The sequence below is a fragment of the Vipera berus genome (assembly GCF_964194415.1).
Source record: "Vipera berus genome assembly, chromosome: 8".
NCBI classification, from domain to species: domain Eukaryota; kingdom Metazoa; phylum Chordata; class Lepidosauria; order Squamata; family Viperidae; genus Vipera; species Vipera berus.
This window is the reverse complement of record NC_138211.1, coordinates 23,657,142-23,673,755: the sequence shown is the minus strand read 5'-3', so window position 1 is coordinate 23,673,755 and position 16,614 is coordinate 23,657,142. Positions and strand designations below refer to the sequence as shown.

The following is a 16,614-nucleotide window of genomic DNA, read 5'->3' as shown; positions in this document are numbered from 1 at the left end:
GAAAAGAAAGAAGCATTATTATTTGGAGAATTCATCCCTCTTAAGAGTAGTACGGTATATTCCAAAGTTTTTCTATTTCTTTAACCATATTCAAACAAATGCTTCTTTTTTAAGTATTCTCTCTGATAGGTCCCATCATCTATTTTCTTAGTTTCCATCTTAATCTTTTTTCTTTGCCCAGTATCTTTCTTAATCAATGTACTTTGCTGAATCAAAAGGTTTTTCCATATGATCGTAAGTGTTGCTGTAGATATAGAACATAAATCAATATCTTTGTTATGGACATTTGCCCACTCCTTTTTATTAGGAATCTTTTTTTTAATCCCATTTATATCCCGCCCTTCTCCGAAGACTCAGGGCGACTTACAATCTAAGCACAAATCAAATGTGCTTAGCAATAGCCTTCATTCTATGTATATGCCAGCTATCATGTCCTTTTTCCCCTTAAACTAGACATACCCAATTCCAGCAACTGTTCTTTATATGTTTTAGCCTCCAGTCCCTTGATCATCTTTGTTGCTCTTCTCTTAACTCATTAGGTGACTGGCTCATAAAGCAGTTTCCTGTATATTGTTTTCATTTTTTAAACTCTGCCTTTCCATTATGTTTGAAGGAAAATTGTTACAAATGCTAATGTAAAAAAGGAACCTGGGCTGGAAGAAGCTAAAAGTAATTTAAAAGTAAGGGTGGGGGGGGGGAGGAGAAATAAAACTGGTGCTGGGACTAAATGGAAAGTAATATGGGTTTATCAAGAAACAATTATGCTAAGCTAACCTGATCTAACCTTCTAAGATGGCGGCGCCTGGAATGGCTGCGGCTGCATTGGCTCTTGAAGGCGAATAGTTTTGGGAGGGATAGTAAGGGCTATAAGCCACATGATCAGGAAGATTTTAATGTGTTTGAGCAACATGGTGGAACTAAGGGCTGTTTCCAGAGGAGGAGAGGACCTGGAGCTTATGGAGCGAAGGAACTGGATGAGGCTGTCGGCAGGCCCAGAGGAAGAGAGAGGGGCTTTTGGAGGAGTTGGTGGCGGCGGCAGCGTGCTCCAGGGGCGAAAAGAAGCAAGGCCTCTTTAAGGAAAGGGTGGAAGAGTCAGGATCAGAAAAAGGAAAGAAGGCGAGGTTGTCAGAATACAAGCGAATTTGAGGGCTAATCCACATGGAGCCCCATTTCCATCTGTCCTGTTTGCCATCGTTCACTCCCTAGAGACTAAAATGGACAATGTGAAATTTGAGCGGGCCACGAACAAGGAGTATATATCGGAGGTGGTGACCCTTTGAGAGCTGTATGCAACGAAATTTTATTTTGAGGTATGCCGATTGGTGTACATTTAATGTGACAATAAAGTTATCATTCATTCATCTCCTTTTTCTGATAAAGTGACTGGTTTAAGTGATCATGGAAATGCAGTGGACATTGTTTGTCATGACTTCAGCAATGTATGAAATCCTAGTAGAAAAGATGACAAAACATGGGGTGGACTATAGTATGTCACTATCTGATGGCTACAATGCTGCTTGAACAAGCACACCAGATGAATGTATGTCAGTGGCTTGTCAATCAGCTGGAGGGGACACTGGGTGGCATCTGGGGGGACTCTCTTGTAAGCTTTGTGTTGTTCAACCCTAAGTGACTTGGGGGAGGGATTAGAGAATAAGATGATCAAATATGCTAAAATCACAAAGAGTGGGGAACTTCAAGCACCTTTAAAGGACAGTATCATACTTTGGGAAAAATTGGCAAGCTGGAACAATATTCCTAACCCATCAAAATTAATTCCAGCAGGGACAGGTGAGAAGTTCTACATTTTGAACAGGAAAAATTGAAGGCAATTAAAGGACAAGAGAAAATCCACAGGGCAACTATGCATGTGAAAAGAATCACTAACTAATCACTAAGCCGAGTGTGATGCAGCTGCAAAAAGAAAGCAAACAGAATTCTAGTTGCAGCAACAGAAACATGCTGCCAAGATCAAGGAAGATACTGTTTTCTCTTTTCTGCACTGGTCATTTCAAACCTCGAACACAGCACGCACGCACACACACACACGTATGCACACACCAACTGAATGCTGCAATTTAGGAATGCCGGTGACAAACTGAAGTGTGCCATCATAAAGAGACACTTGGAGGGAAACCTTACAAGGAAGGAGGGGAGGTATGTTTAACCAGAAAATAAATTTGCAGCTGTACATGATAACGCCTTCTAAAAGGCTGTGATGAAAGTTGGGGCAAAAGTATTTTTATGTTAATATACTGCTCAAAAAAATAAAGGGAACACTTAAACAACACAATGTACTGTATTTAATAGTAGGATGTCTTATCTTGTGTTCCCTTTATTTTTTTGAGCAGTATATAAACATGTTTATATTTCGGTGAGGCTGCAAGAATTTCCTAATATTAAGAGTTGTTCACCAGTGGAACAGCCTGTCTTACGAGCTGATGGAGCCTCCTCTGCTGGAAGTAATTAAACAGAGACTGAAGGAAGGACTGCCAGTGGAGGATGTCACAATAGTGGATTCCTAAAACAGACAGAGGGTTGGATCCGATGGTCCATGTAGTTTTCTTGGCAACTTCTTTGAGAACATTTCTCTGTTTCTTATTCAAGTACAAATGAGGGCCCAACTCTGCTTAGATTCAGAACCTAGACATCAACCTGCTGCCGTCATTTATACCCAACAATACTCATATTAGATCTAAATTAAATTTTTTTAGTTTTTGTTAAGGCCCTACCCACTTTTTATCTTGATGCAGCTTATTTTGTCCCTTGACCGTGCATTCTCCAAAGTATCTCCAAAGATACCGACTGGGCTTCTGCAGCGCTTTAACAGACATAATTCCCAGAAATTAAGGAGAATCAATCCAGGCCAGCAGAGCTACATTGCTAGCATGACAGCCAACTTGTTTGCTTCTGGCACAGCCAGATTAGGGGCCAAGCATTCCAATAGCCAAGGCAACAGAAAGCTCCAGAACATTCTGTTACTCACCTTCTGTATATTGTACTCTGCATATTCTTTGTTGTATTTTGCTAAAAGCTCTTTTTTCAACTCCTCTGCTTTGGGGAATGCAACCTCTTTTAGTTTCTGAGTTAAGGAAAAAAACAGCACAAAATTAGACATTTGGAACTAGAACTAAAACTGAACAGTGCAGCTTATCAGTAAAAAGTATCCTTAGAAGGCTAGGACAAACAATCCCCTGGAGAGGTTTCTAAGCAATTTCCACACTGGATCCACAAATCTGGTACTGAAACATGGAGAAAGAGAAGCCAGTCTTCTTACCACAGGGTGCCTCCATCCAGGGCCTAGAAGATCCTCGTTCTAAGTCAGAAACAAAGATGACTTTCCGTTCCACCTCTCTGAGGAGCCTCCTGTACTAATGCACAGTTGGGAAAGTCTCAGGGAGGACTAGGACTATCGACAGGCCAATAGTCTGCTAGCAACACTCATAACCCAAAGACAGGACACAGACAATTTTGAAGAGTCACAAATGATTCAAAGCCAAAACCAAACCAGCCTCCATTTTCATGCTCCCCTTTCTTCCCCTACCACAGATATAAGATATATTTACCTCCATTTTTAAATTAACCAGATTCATCCATATTTGAGGCTTCTGGGGAGTTTAGGGTTTAATTAGAATACTTCATTTGGCCAAATGTGATTAAACATACAAGGAATTTGTCTCTGGTGCCTAAGCTCTCAGTGTACATGCAAAGCAACATAGTAGTAATAATTATAATACCAGTAAGAGAGAGTAGTAAAGAAGATAAGGATACCGTATTTTCCGGCGTATAAGACGACTGGGCGTATAAGACGACCCCCTACATTTCCTGTTAAATTATAGGGTTTGGGCTATACTCGCCGTATAAGACTACCCCTCTTCCAACGCACACCAAATAAAAATTAAAAAACATCAGATTTGATTTTAATATGGTAATTTTAATTCAAATGCTTATGACATGCAGGTGCTTAGTAGGAAAACTGTCACTTATAAACATAAGGCTGTTTGTCATCAAACATGTAAACATAAAACAGTGCAAGTGGATTAAACTATAATAATAATAATAATAATAATAATAATAATAATAATAATAATAATAATAATAATAAGTAGTAGTAGTAGTAGTAGTAGTAGTAGTAGTAGTAGTAGTAGTAGTAGTTGGAGGGGACCTTGGAGGTCATCTAGTCGAACTCCCTGCTAAGGCAGGAAACCCTATACCATTTCAGACAAATGGCTGTCCAGTCTCTTCTTAAAAACTTCCAGTGTTGGAGCATTCACCACTTCTGGAGGCAGGTTGTTCCACTGGTTAATTGTTCTAACTGTCAGAAAGTTTCTCCTTAATTCTAGGTTGCTTCTCTCCTTGACTAGTTTCCATCCATTGCTTCTTGTCCTGCTTTCAGGTGCTTTGGAGAATAGCTTGGCTCCCTCTGCTTTGTGGCAGCCCCTGAGATATTGGATCACTGCTATCATGTCACCCCTCACCCTTCTCTTCGTTAAGCTACACATACCCAATTCCAGCAACCGTTCCCTATTTTCCTAATTCACTTTTTCACTTTTCCTAATTCACTCTAAAGCTTTCCCTGCGCAGAGCCTTAAATAACACCAGCTGCCTGCAATTAGTGCAGGTTCGCATCCCACCAGGCTCAAGGTTGACTCAGCTTTCCATCCTTCCAAGGTAGGTAAAATGAGGACCCAGATTGTTGGGGGCAATAAGCTGACTTTGTAATAATGCTGCTGGGGGGGGGGGGGTGAAAGCCCTAATAAACAGGCATATACACAGAATGAAGGCTATTGCTAAGCACATTGATTTGTGCTTTAAATTGTAAGCCACCCTGAGTCTTCAGAGAAGGGCAGGATATAAATGGGATTTTAAAAAAAAAGACCAAATGGGAGATCCGCTCCAGGTTTTCCAGCCAGCCCGCCCAGTTCCTGAGTCAAATGTGTCCTTAGAGCTAAGCAGCTGCTCTGGCTGCTGCCTTCCCCACCTGCCTTTCAAGTTGGGATATACTACAGCTGCTCTTCAACTTTAGAAGGAAAGACGCCCAGACCCCAGCCTGTAAAAAATCAGACTGCAGCTTCTTCTCCAATTGGTCCCGCTTTCCCTGCGCAGACTAAATGGGAGATCCGCTCCAGGTTTTCCAGCCAGCCCTGTCCCTAAATTTTCAGCACCCGGCGTTTAAGACGACCCCTGACTTTTGAGAAGATTTTCATGGGTTAAAAAGTAGTCTTATACGCCGGAAACTACGGTAATACTACTACACACATGCAACATGGGTAAATATATTTAGACATAAGACAGTACAGTGAGACTTAGGTGTTCAGCAGAGTTATTGCACGAGGGGAAAAAACTGTTCCTGTGTCTACATGTTTTGTATGCAATGCCCGCAGGAGCCGAAACAATTTATGTCCAGGATGTGAGAGGTCTGTAGATATTTTTTCAGCCTTCTTTCTGGCTGTTGCAGTATACAGGTCCACAATGGAAGGCAGGCTGGTTGCAGTTATTTATTCTGCAGTTCTAACTATCCGTTGAAGTCTGTACCTGCCCTGTTTGGTTGCTGTGCCAAACCAGACAGTTATAGAAGTGTAAATGACAGACGTGATATTTCCTCTGTGGAACTGTATCAGCAGATCCTTGGGCAGTCTGAACTTTCTGAGTTGACGTAGAAAGAACATTCTTTGTTGTGCCTTTTAAATGATGGTTCTAATATTAGGTGTCCATTTTAAATCCTGAGAGATCATAGAATCTAGAAACTTGAAGATTTCTACTGTTGATACCGTGTTATCTAATGCAGTAAGAGGTGGTAGAATAAGAGGGCTCCTCCTAAAATCCGATTTCATCTGTACAGTTTTAAGTGTGTTCAGCTCCACATTGTTCTGGCTTCACCATAGGGCCAGTTGTTCAACCTTCCATCTATATTCCAAGCCAAACCAATGACTGTTGTATTATCTGAAAACTTCAGTACTTTAACAGAGGGACCCTTAGAGATGCATTCATCGGTATCTAGAGCAGGGCTTTTCAACCAGTGGTACAGGTACCCCCTGTGGTACATCGGCACCTGGCAGGTGGTATGCGACCATCCTAGAAAAGTGGTAGTGGGGGAGGGGAATGAGCTGAACCGGTGGTAGCACCGCACAAGCCTGAGCGAGAGATGGCTGGAGCTGCAGGGCTCAGCGAAAGCGCCAGGATCAGCGCTTCTTCGTGGCTGTCGCGGCTCAGCGGAAGCGCCAGGATCAGCACCAGGCTCCAGCTGGAGCTCGACGCTGATCCTGGCGCTTCTGCTGAGCCCAGAAGAAGAGCCAGTCAGCTGGAACGTTGCAGCATCTCCAGGGCCTTGTGATTTACATTCAGATGCTTGGCAACTGATTCATATTTACGATGGTCACAGTGTCCCAGGGTCATGTGAAGTGACCAAAACCTGCTGCAACCACCCAGCAGACGGGGGAAATAAAAACCAAACACAACCCCACCCCACCCCCGCTGCCAATCCTCAACAGAAATGCTCACAACAATGAAAACCTCGGACAGGAGGAAGAGCACCGCCTGGCAGGCAGGCAGGTGTCTTGCTCGGCTGTGGCTTGGGGGGAACTTTTCTCAGTGCCATTGAAACTTTGAGCAGTCACTAAGCCAACTGTTGTAAGTCGAGGACTACCTGTACTTCATCACTTTTTTCTTTTTTTCTTTTGGTCAAGTTTTTGATACCTTGCTAGGTGATTGGTGGTACTCAGATGTTGTCATATCCTAAAAGTGGTACAATGGGTGAAAAGGTTGAAAAGCCCTGATCTAGAGAGTAATGGAGAGAGAGTAATGGAGAGTAATGGAGAGAGTACATAGTCTGGGGGGGGCCACCTGTTCTAATTGTACAGGTATTCTATGTGATTTTTCCCTAGCTTCACCTGCTGCTTCCTATCTTTTAGAAAGTTTATGATCCACTTACAAATGTGGTCAGGCATAGCTACCTGAATCAGCTTAAAGTGAAGAATTTCTGGAATGATGGCATTGAATGCCAAACTGAAGTCTACAAAATAGACCCCTACATAGTTCCTTGGAGATTCAATACGCTGCAAGATGTAGTGTGGCACCATATTAACAGCATCATCTGTTGATCTATGTGCCCACTAGGCAAAATGCAAGGGGTCTAACAGCAAAATAAAATAAATAAATAAATATCCAAGATGATTTTCAGGTGGGTCAACACTAGCCTTTCAAAGATTACTACAGATGTCAGAGCAATCAGTCTGTTAGTCTTTCAACTCCTTGATAGAGGGTTTCTTGGGAGCTGGGATGATAGTACAGCACTTGAAGCAGGAAGGGACATAACACATCTCCAATGATTTAATAAAGATGCAGGTGAAGATGGGACCAGTTGTTCAGCACAGGTTTTCAAACAAGGAGGAGTCATTTCATATGGGTCTGGCGCTTTTCCAATCTTTTACCTATGAAATAGACCTCACACGTCTTTTTCTAGGATCACCAGAGGTGGGGGGCCACAGGGAGGAAGTTAGGTATAGGAGATTTGGCTATTGTTGGTGTATTTGAGGTGGGGAGGGTAGCAATATTTGGCAGTGTTCTCAAACCTCTGAATGTAGGAACACTCAGGTCATCTGCCAGTTGCCAATTCTCTTCAGCATGGGACGCTGGTTTGCTGTAGACATTGATGTTCTTCAGGCTTCTCCACACATTTGCTGGTTCATTTGCTGAGAGCAGATTCTAAGCTTTTCAGAGTAGCTGTCAGAATCCATTTATATCCCATTCATAAAACTCTATCTGTATGTTTCTAAAATCTTATACCTCCCCCTGGATTCTGCCATTTTTCCAAGGAGGAGAAGAGAGGATGTGTATTCAGCCTGCCGGGAGGCTGTCTTCAAAGACCAGGGGAAGAACCTTTGAACTGAGAACAACAAAGGAAGGGGGGGAAGAGATCTGGTTTGTATCTCCGATTGGAATCTCTAAAGGAAGGGAGCAATTGTCGTGAAGACATGAGAGTTCCATCTTTCCCATGGAAGGATTTGACACCTGAATTTTAATTGATCCAGGACAAACCAGAAGGCTTGGAGGGAGGAGGTTCAACCCGGGGACTCTTTAAAAAAGCACCAAGCTGTAACACAGTTCAGATCCTGTCTAGTATTCCCATTACCAATCATGTTTCAGTAAAAGCTCCTTTTGGACAATTCCTGTTTCAAGAGTTCGTTCTTTCCTGGGATGTGGATTGGGGTGGGTCCTGACATTAGACAGGATCTGCAGTAAGAGTCAACCGGGAAGGAAAACCCCTACCGGGGGACTTTGCAAAAAATACAATGTCTAACAACGAAGCAAGGCAGGAGGAAAGCCCCATGGAAAGGGAGTTTTCCCCTCAACCGAAACCCCACCAATGGGGGGAAGCCGAAGCATCAGATTCCTCCGGGGAAGAGGCGGCGGAGACGCACGACCGCAAACCACGGTGGTCGATGGGCGCTGGAAGGAAAAGTGAGTGGGAAAAGGCATCGAGGAAAGTGACCCTGAGGCAGGGCGGCCACCAACCAGGATGGAAGCAAGAGATGGAGAGCTCCCTGCATGCCAGTGAAGAAGAGCGGGTGCTAGAAAAAGCTATTGACCTGATGAAGACAACCCTTAGCTCACTAATAGAAAGCTGAGCATCGCAGCCGCAGCAGCGCCTGGGGCCGCAACTGGAGAGACAACGGAGGGGATCCTGTACCTGCAACACCAGGGCCGTCCGCTGAAACAAGGTTTGCTGCCTCAGTAGTACCCCCCCCCCAGAACCACAGACGGGGTCCAGGATGAGGGGCAATACCGCCTGCGATTCAGACAACAGTCCAGGCAAAGACTTCCACCTCTGGAAACAAAATTCAAGGGGGAGCCACCACGCTTGGGGTTTTTCCTAACCCAAGTCCTCAGCTATATGGAAGAGTACGGACGGGACATCCCCAGTGACAAAGCCCACATCCGTATTGTGCAATCCGCCCTGGATGGACCGGCTGCAGACTGGGTGGTGAACCTACATGACTCCAACGCCATTTGGACTGCAAGGGGCCCCTGCAGTCTTTATACAAATAATGACGTGCTAAGAGAGCACCTATATAAGGGGGTCCTGGTTTACCTAGATGACATCCTGATATTCACTGAGACCAAAGAGGAACATATCAACCTAGTCAGAGCAGTCCTGAAAAAGTTGCGGGCTGCCTACCTATATGCTAAATTATCTAAGTGTGAGTTCCACCAGGAAAGAATAGACTATCTGGGATATTGCATATCCCCAGAGGGCATGGAAATGGACCCTGAGAAAGTCAGGGCAGTATTAGAATGGGCACCCTCCCCCGCACACAGAAGCAATTGCAAAGCTTCCTGGGATTTGCAAATTTCTACCGCCAATTCATCCCTTCATTTGGCCAAATAGCCATGCCCCTCACAAACTTGTTGAAAACGAAGGGGGGGTCCCCCGTGAAACCCAGCCAGCCTCTGAAGTGGACCAGGAATGTCAAGCAGCATTTGAAAGGCTAAAGAGACTTTTTTCTGCTGAACCTGTCCTGAGACATCCAGATCCCGATAAACCTTTTGTAATATAGGCAGATGCTAGAGATGTAGCGGTGGGAGCAGTATTATTACAGGAAAATGATGAGGGGGTGTTACAACCATGTGCATATACATCCAGAAAACTCACGGAAACAGAACAACGTTGGCCCATATGGATTGGGGTGGGTCCTGACAGTAGCTTCTCTTTGCTACCCTGATTTCTCTTGTTAATACATTCCTGGCCTGTTTATATACTGGTTTAAAGTAATTAAAGCAGTATTATTATTATTTTCAAACCAACTGTCAGAACCCATTTCCTTGTTGAGGAGGGATTGGTTCTGTCCTTTTCCAGTTTCTTCTGTGGGTTCTGTAATTCTCCTAAGGGGGAGGCCCTATGGAATGTATTATTTCTCCTTTACTTAGCTGCAATGTATCCTCTCTGTCCTTTCTATCTGCTTGCTTTTTGAACCTTGATGTCAACCTGGGGTGAGAAAGGAATGTGCCTCAGGCCATCTGGCATATCTCTTGCTGCAGAAGAGAAAGGTGCGGAGACCCAAAAACATCTTCACAGGCATAGGACGGACTCCGTTATCAGCCCCGTTCCCACAACGGATTTAACACCTGGGGATTGGCTCGTTTGAACTGACCGGATGAACTATTGGGGTGGGGTTTGCTTGAGGCTCCTTAACCTATTGAGACCTGAGCGGGAAACCCTCAGATCCTACCTTCCATGCCTGCTGTCAGCTTCTCCTAATAAAAGTTCATTTTGGAATAAAAGTGTTCCAAGAGTCCTGCAGTCCTGCTTTCTTGGAATGAGGTTTTGAAATGAGGCCTTACACCTAGTTTGATCTGTGATGTCATGCAATTATGATCCCAGCTTGCTCAAGCTCATTAGGACAATCCCAGTTCAGATGCAACGGAAAGTGAGTTACAGACTAAAAGTAGATGCTTATTCTTTCTTTATAGCCATGTCAGAGGAGAACAGAGAAGCTAGTAAATCCTAGGCTCTTCTGCAAGTAAATACTAATTCAGAATTAAAGGCATGAACAACAGTGAGCCATGGACTGCCTTGGCTTGGTTAGAAGAACAGAGGCATCACATCCAGAATGAAACAAACAGCACTTCCCACCTTCCACTGGCAAAGTTGAAAAAGTAAATGCGAGATTGAACAGAGATATTCAGTTTCACAGGAGGAGCATCATGTTTGTACATCAAACTTGTAAAACTCTCATGCAGGACTTTCTCAAAAGAGGACTTCTGAACATGCTAACTGGGCAGCCAACTTACCTTTTCCCATTGCCAATGTAGATAATTTTTAGGGGAAACTCTTACAAGAAAAGTATTTTTATCACTTACTTTCACTGTCTCTCTCTTCTCTGGAATGATTGCAGTTTTATATTCACGATGCTTGGGGAGTTTCTCTAAGAAAAGCCTGGAAGAACAGAGCACAAAGGGACATTAAGATAGCTAAGAATATGTCTAAACATTTTAATCAGAATACTTATGCCAAAAATAAGGTGTGACTTTCCAGATGTTTTGATCTATTTACTTACTTATTATAGCGTATTTTTATTCAAATATTAAATACTAATAACAACTTTGTCACTTTGAATGTACACCAATCGGCATACATCAAAATGAAATTTCATTGCATACAGCTCTCAAAGGGTCCCCACCTCCGATATACACTCCTTGTTCGTGCCCCGCTCAAGTTTCAGAACATCCACTTTAGTTTCTATGGAGCGAACGATGGCAAACAGGACAGATGGAAATGGAGCTCCATGTGGATTATACTATCCTCTTAAATAATTCTACTACTCACTATTCCACCCTTTATACCTTATCCCTGGCAAGCTGACAAGGCGAATGGTAGTTTCCACGAAAGTAAGACCTACCCCCAAAATAAGCCCTAACTTAACTTTGGGGAGTGGGCCTAATATAAGCCCTACCCCCAAAATGAGCCCTAGTTTTGGGGTGAGGCACCAAAAAATCAAGCTAGGGCGGGGAGAGGGGGTGGAGCTTACCATTGCACCCAGGCCTCCCATGGATTGATATTTGCCTCGCTGGAAGAAGCAGCTTCATTCTGCAGCTGAGAATTGAGCTCAGCCTGCATTTCATAGTCAGAGGCCTTTCCAGAAGGCCTTTGCAGCAGAGAATCGAGCTGTGGATTGAATCCATAGCTCAGTTCTTGGCTGCAGAGGCCTTCCGGAAAGGCCTCTGACTGTGAAATGTAGGCCAGAGCTCCATTCTCAGATGCAGAATGAAGCCGATCCTTTGGCCGAAGGGGGGGGGGGTCTGTCGGTGCCGCTGCTGTAAGGTAAGTGGAAAATAAGACCTGGTGCCTCTTTTGGAGGCAAATAAAATAAAATAAATAAAATAAAATAAAATAAAATAATAAAATAAAATAAAAAAATAAAATAAAAAATAATAAAATAAAAAATAATAAAATAAAATAAAATAATAAATATAACATAACATAACATGACATAACATTAGTAAAATAAAATAATAAAATAAAATAAGACCGGGTCATTTACGGGGAAACATGGTCAAGTCCGCAGAGCCAAAAGCTATACATTCCAGGGTTAGACTCTTAAAAGTATATTTTTAGAGACAAGATTACTATCCATATAACCACACAAATTCTCTTTCCAGATGAAGTTCCAGGAAACCTCTTCTACACTGCAGTAACACAGTGTAGTTTTCTTTAAAGGTGATCAGTTGTATCTGTCACAGAATCATAACTTCTCCCTGAGAAATTACATCTCTAATAGGATTCTGAAGATCCAGTCCTGCAGCCCAAGACAAATTTACTTTTATGTAATTCCCCCCAAATCAAATAGTTTTCAGGCCAGAACTATTGCATGATAATCAGCAAAACACATTTTTCCTTTTCAGGAAATTGTATTATAATATCTATAACCTACTTTGCTCCTACACATACACCATTCTGACAGAACAAACTCTTTGGAGAAATTGTAATTTTGTTTTACTTAGAGGCAAAAACAGATGAACTCATTTGGGCTATAGATAAATAAAAAGTTTACAAATTCCAGGATGGCTAACTAGTTTGTAACACAAAGATATTCTATTGATTTATCAGTATAAAGGCTTATAATTGAGCAAAGCTTATTTCTTACGTAATGTATTTGTTGTACAATATAAAGGCACGTTCAATGTTGCCCTCTTCAGAATAAATAGTTGCCATTCGGATGATTTCAACACCTGAACGGTAGTATCGTCGTGGTGGAACATCTTCATTCACCTCCACTGTACTCCCCATATGAATAAGACCTCTGACCCGGTCTTCTGGGGGGAGGCTGATATCTGCGTAGTCAGGCATATAGGTTTACTCTGAAAGAAGAACTGATCTGAATATTTGTATCTAAGTTAGTTATTTATTTCATATATTCCAAATTTCTTAAGATATATAACCTTGAGATAACAACAATAAAGTTGGAAGGGACTGGAGGTCTTCTACAGGGAGTGCAGAATTATTAGGCAAATGAGTATTTTGACCACATCATCCTCTTTATGCATGTTGTCTTACTCCAAGCTGTATAGGCTCGAAAGCCTACTACCAATTAAGCATATTAGGTGATGTGCATCTCTGTAATGAGAAGGGGTGTGGTCTAATGACATCAACACCCTGTATCAGGTGTGCATAATTATTAGGCAACTTCCTTTCCTTTGGCAAAATGGGTCAAAAGAAGGACTTGACAGGCTCAGAAAAGTCAAAAATAGTGAGATATCTTGCAGAGGGATGCAGCACTCTTAAAATTGCAAAGCTTCTGAAGCGTGATCATCGAACAATCAAGCGTTTCATTCAAAATAGTCAACAGGGTCGCAAGAAGCGTGTGGAGAAACCAAGGCGCAAAATAACTGCCCATGAACTGAGAAAAGTCAAGCGTGCAGCTGCCAAGATGCCACTTGCCACCAGTTTGGCCATATTTCAGAGCTGCAACATCACTGGAGTGCCCAAAAGCACAAGGTGTGCAATACTCAGAGACATGGCCAAGGTAAGAAAGGCTGAAAGACGACCACCACTGAACAAGACACACAAGCTGAAACGTCAAGACTGGGCCAAGAAATATCTCAAGACTGATTTTTCTAAGGTTTTATGGACTGATGAAATGAGAGTGAGTCTTGATGGGCCAGATGGATGGGCCCGTGGCTGGATTGGTAAAGGGCAGAGAGCTCCAGTCCGACTCAGACGCCAGCAAGGTGGAGGTGGAGTACTGGTTTGGGCTGGTATCATCAAAGATGAGCTTGTGGGGCCTTTTCGGGTTGAGGATGGAGTCAAGCTCAACTCCCAGTCCTACTGCCAGTTTCTGGAAGACACCTTCTTCAAGCAGTGGTACAGGAAGAAGTCTGCATCCTTCAAGAAAAACATGATTTTCATGCAGGACAATGCTCCATCACACGCGTCCAAGTACTCCACAGCGTGGCTGGCAAGAAAGGGTATAAAAGCAGGAAATCTAATGACATGGCCTCCTTGTTCACCTGATCTGAACCCCATTGAGAACCTGTGGTCCATCATCAAATGTGAGATTTACAAGGAGGGAAAACAGTACACCTCTCTGAACAGTGTCTGGGAGGCTGTGGTTGCTGCTGCACGCAATGTTGATGGTGAACAGATCAAAACACTGACAGAATCCATGGATGGCAGGCTTTTGAGTGTCCTTGCAAAGAAAGGTGGCTATATTGGTCACTGATTTGTTTTTGTTATGTTTTTGAATGTCAGAAATGTATATTTGTGAATGTTGAGATGTTATATTGGTTTCACTGGTAAAAATAAATAATTGAAATGGGTATATATTTGTTTTTTGTTAAGTTACCTAATAATTATGCACAGTAATAGTCACCTGCACACACAGATATCCCCCTAAAATAGCTATAACTAAAAACAAACTAAAAACTACTTCCAAAAATATTCAGCTTTGATATTAATGAGTTTTTTGGGTTCATTGAGAACATGGTTGTTGTTCAATAATAAAATTAATCCTCACAAATACAACTTGCCTAATAATTCTGCACTCCCTGTAGTTCAATCCCCTGCTCAAGCAGGAGAACCTATACCATTTCAGACAAAGGGCTGTCCAATCTCTTCTTAAAAACTTCCAGTGTTGGAGCATTCACAGCCTCCAGAGACATACGGTTAATTGTCCTCACTGTTGGGAATTTTCTCCTTAATTCCAGGTTGCTTCTCTCCTTGATTAGTTTCTACCCATTGCTCCTTGTCCTGCCCTCAGCTGCTTTGGAGAATAGCTTGAGTCCCTCTTCTTTGTGACACTGAGATACTGGAAGACTGCTATCATGTCACCCCTAGTCCTTCTCTTCATTAAACTAGACATACCCAATTCCAGCAAATGAATGAGAAAAACTTATATTTGAATCCAAAGAAGCTTGAAGTTCTAGCTTTACAGTTTTGTTTCAATACATGACATTAAAGAATATTTTCCCTACATAGTCCTATTAATGCAATTTCAGTAGGAAAACTTTAATTGAAACATGCTCTGTTCCAGCACATGGATGCAAAGCACAGCTCAGATTAGTGAGCTGATCACTATATAAATTTGATCGACAAACTACAAATTGAGCAAACCATGCTTTACATTGCGGGCTGAGCGTTTTCTGGTCAATAAGAACTCTGGCAGGAAGAAGCTGCATCCCACTCGGCATCTCCGTAAAGGAAATCCCCTCTAAAACATATCAAGAATGATTGCAGAAGGACTGGGAGTGGCACGATAGCAGTATTCCAGTATTTGAGGGGCTGCCACCAAGAAGAGGGGGTCATGTTATTCTCCAAAGTACCAGAGGGGAGGGCAAGAGACAGTGGATGGAAACTGATCGAAGAAAGAAGCAACCTGGAATTAAGGAGAAACTTCCTGACAGTGAGGACAATTAACCAGTGAAACAGCTGGCCTTCACTGTCCTGGAGGGTTTTAAGAAGAGACTGGACAGTCACTTGTCTGAGATGGTCTAGGCAAACTTGGCTCTTTTATGACTTGTGGACTTCAACAGTCCACAAGTCATTAAAGAGCCAAGGTTCCCTAACCCTGGTCTAGCCTCTCCTGCCCTGGGCAGAGGGGCTGGACTAGAAGACCTCCAAAGTCCCTTTGTTATTCTGTTCTCTTCCAACCCGAGAAGCCCTTCGCCCACCGCCCTGGAAGCCACTTGGGCCCGTCCTGCCTGCTGTCCTGGGGTGGCAGGAGGAAAGGCGAAAGGCCAGCCGCTCCCGCCGACTGACCTGCACAGGAGTTCCCGGCCGGCAACGGGCCGCCACAGAACTTCGCAAGAGTCGCTTCCGGCTTCTCTAGGCCAGCTCTCGGACACTGAAGTGGGGCCGGAAGTTGAGCCGAGGGACTTCCGCTTCCTTCGGTTACGAAGGCCAACCCGGAAGCTCTCCCTGCGAGTGCCGGATGCCCGGTCTCGCTCCCTGGCTGAGGCTTCGGCCTTCGGAGGCGGCTTTCGCGGCGCCCGGGCCCCTCGCTGGGGAGGGGGCGGGTTGTCTCGCGGGGCTTCCCGAAAGGCCGCAACTGGGCCGGGGGGACTTTTTTTCTTCCGTGGGAAAGGAAACGGCCGGGCGAGGCCTGCGGCTGGCGAAGAGCGGAGGCCCCCCGCGACTTCCTCGAGACCTGCCCGGTGAGGCGATCGGGATCTCGGCGGCTTCGCTCTCGGTGAGCATTCACAGCTACCCCGCGGTGACCACTCGCCGCCTTCTCGGCGATGGAGAAGCGGAGGGTGAAATCGCAAAGCAGGCTCAGGTGGCGCCTTGCTTAGAGATGGCATCCCGCGAGGATGGAGTTCCCAGAGCCCCGAAAGGGATTGTTAAGAACTAGGATGCAGCAAAGCGTTTACGTTTGGGCTTTCTGTGCTACGGGAGGGCTAGAAATTGAACCAAAAGGCAAAGGCCGAAAGCCCCCGTCGGTTCTAATTTGTAAAATAACCTGGAAACAAAATGCGTCTCGTTTTGCAGGAGGCATGTCGCCATTTTGGATGGGTATATACCAGCTTCTGCAGGAGCTCTAAGAATGGCCTGAGCCCTTTACGTCACTCCAGGATCCTTCTTGGAGGGTGGAATTACAGCCAATGATTAATCGAGCAAGC

General features: G+C 43.9%; 1 protein-coding gene across 1 annotated transcript in view; it reads right to left on the bottom strand.

Annotated features, from left to right (window-relative positions):
* Positions 1-15,849, bottom strand: part of STAMBP (STAM binding protein) — a 39,705-nt gene extending 23,856 nt beyond the window's left edge. The window contains exons 1-4 of the mRNA XM_081334064.1: positions 15,755-15,849; positions 12,645-12,858; positions 10,861-10,936; positions 2,987-3,082 (exon numbers count right to left, since the gene is read on the bottom strand). Coding sequence (XP_081190190.1) covers positions 2,987-3,082; positions 10,861-10,936; positions 12,645-12,847 — 375 coding nt within the window. The 5' untranslated portion in view covers positions 12,848-12,858; positions 15,755-15,849. The remainder of the gene's footprint in view (positions 1-2,986; positions 3,083-10,860; positions 10,937-12,644; positions 12,859-15,754) is intronic.
* Positions 15,850-16,614: the final 765 nt, after the last annotated feature.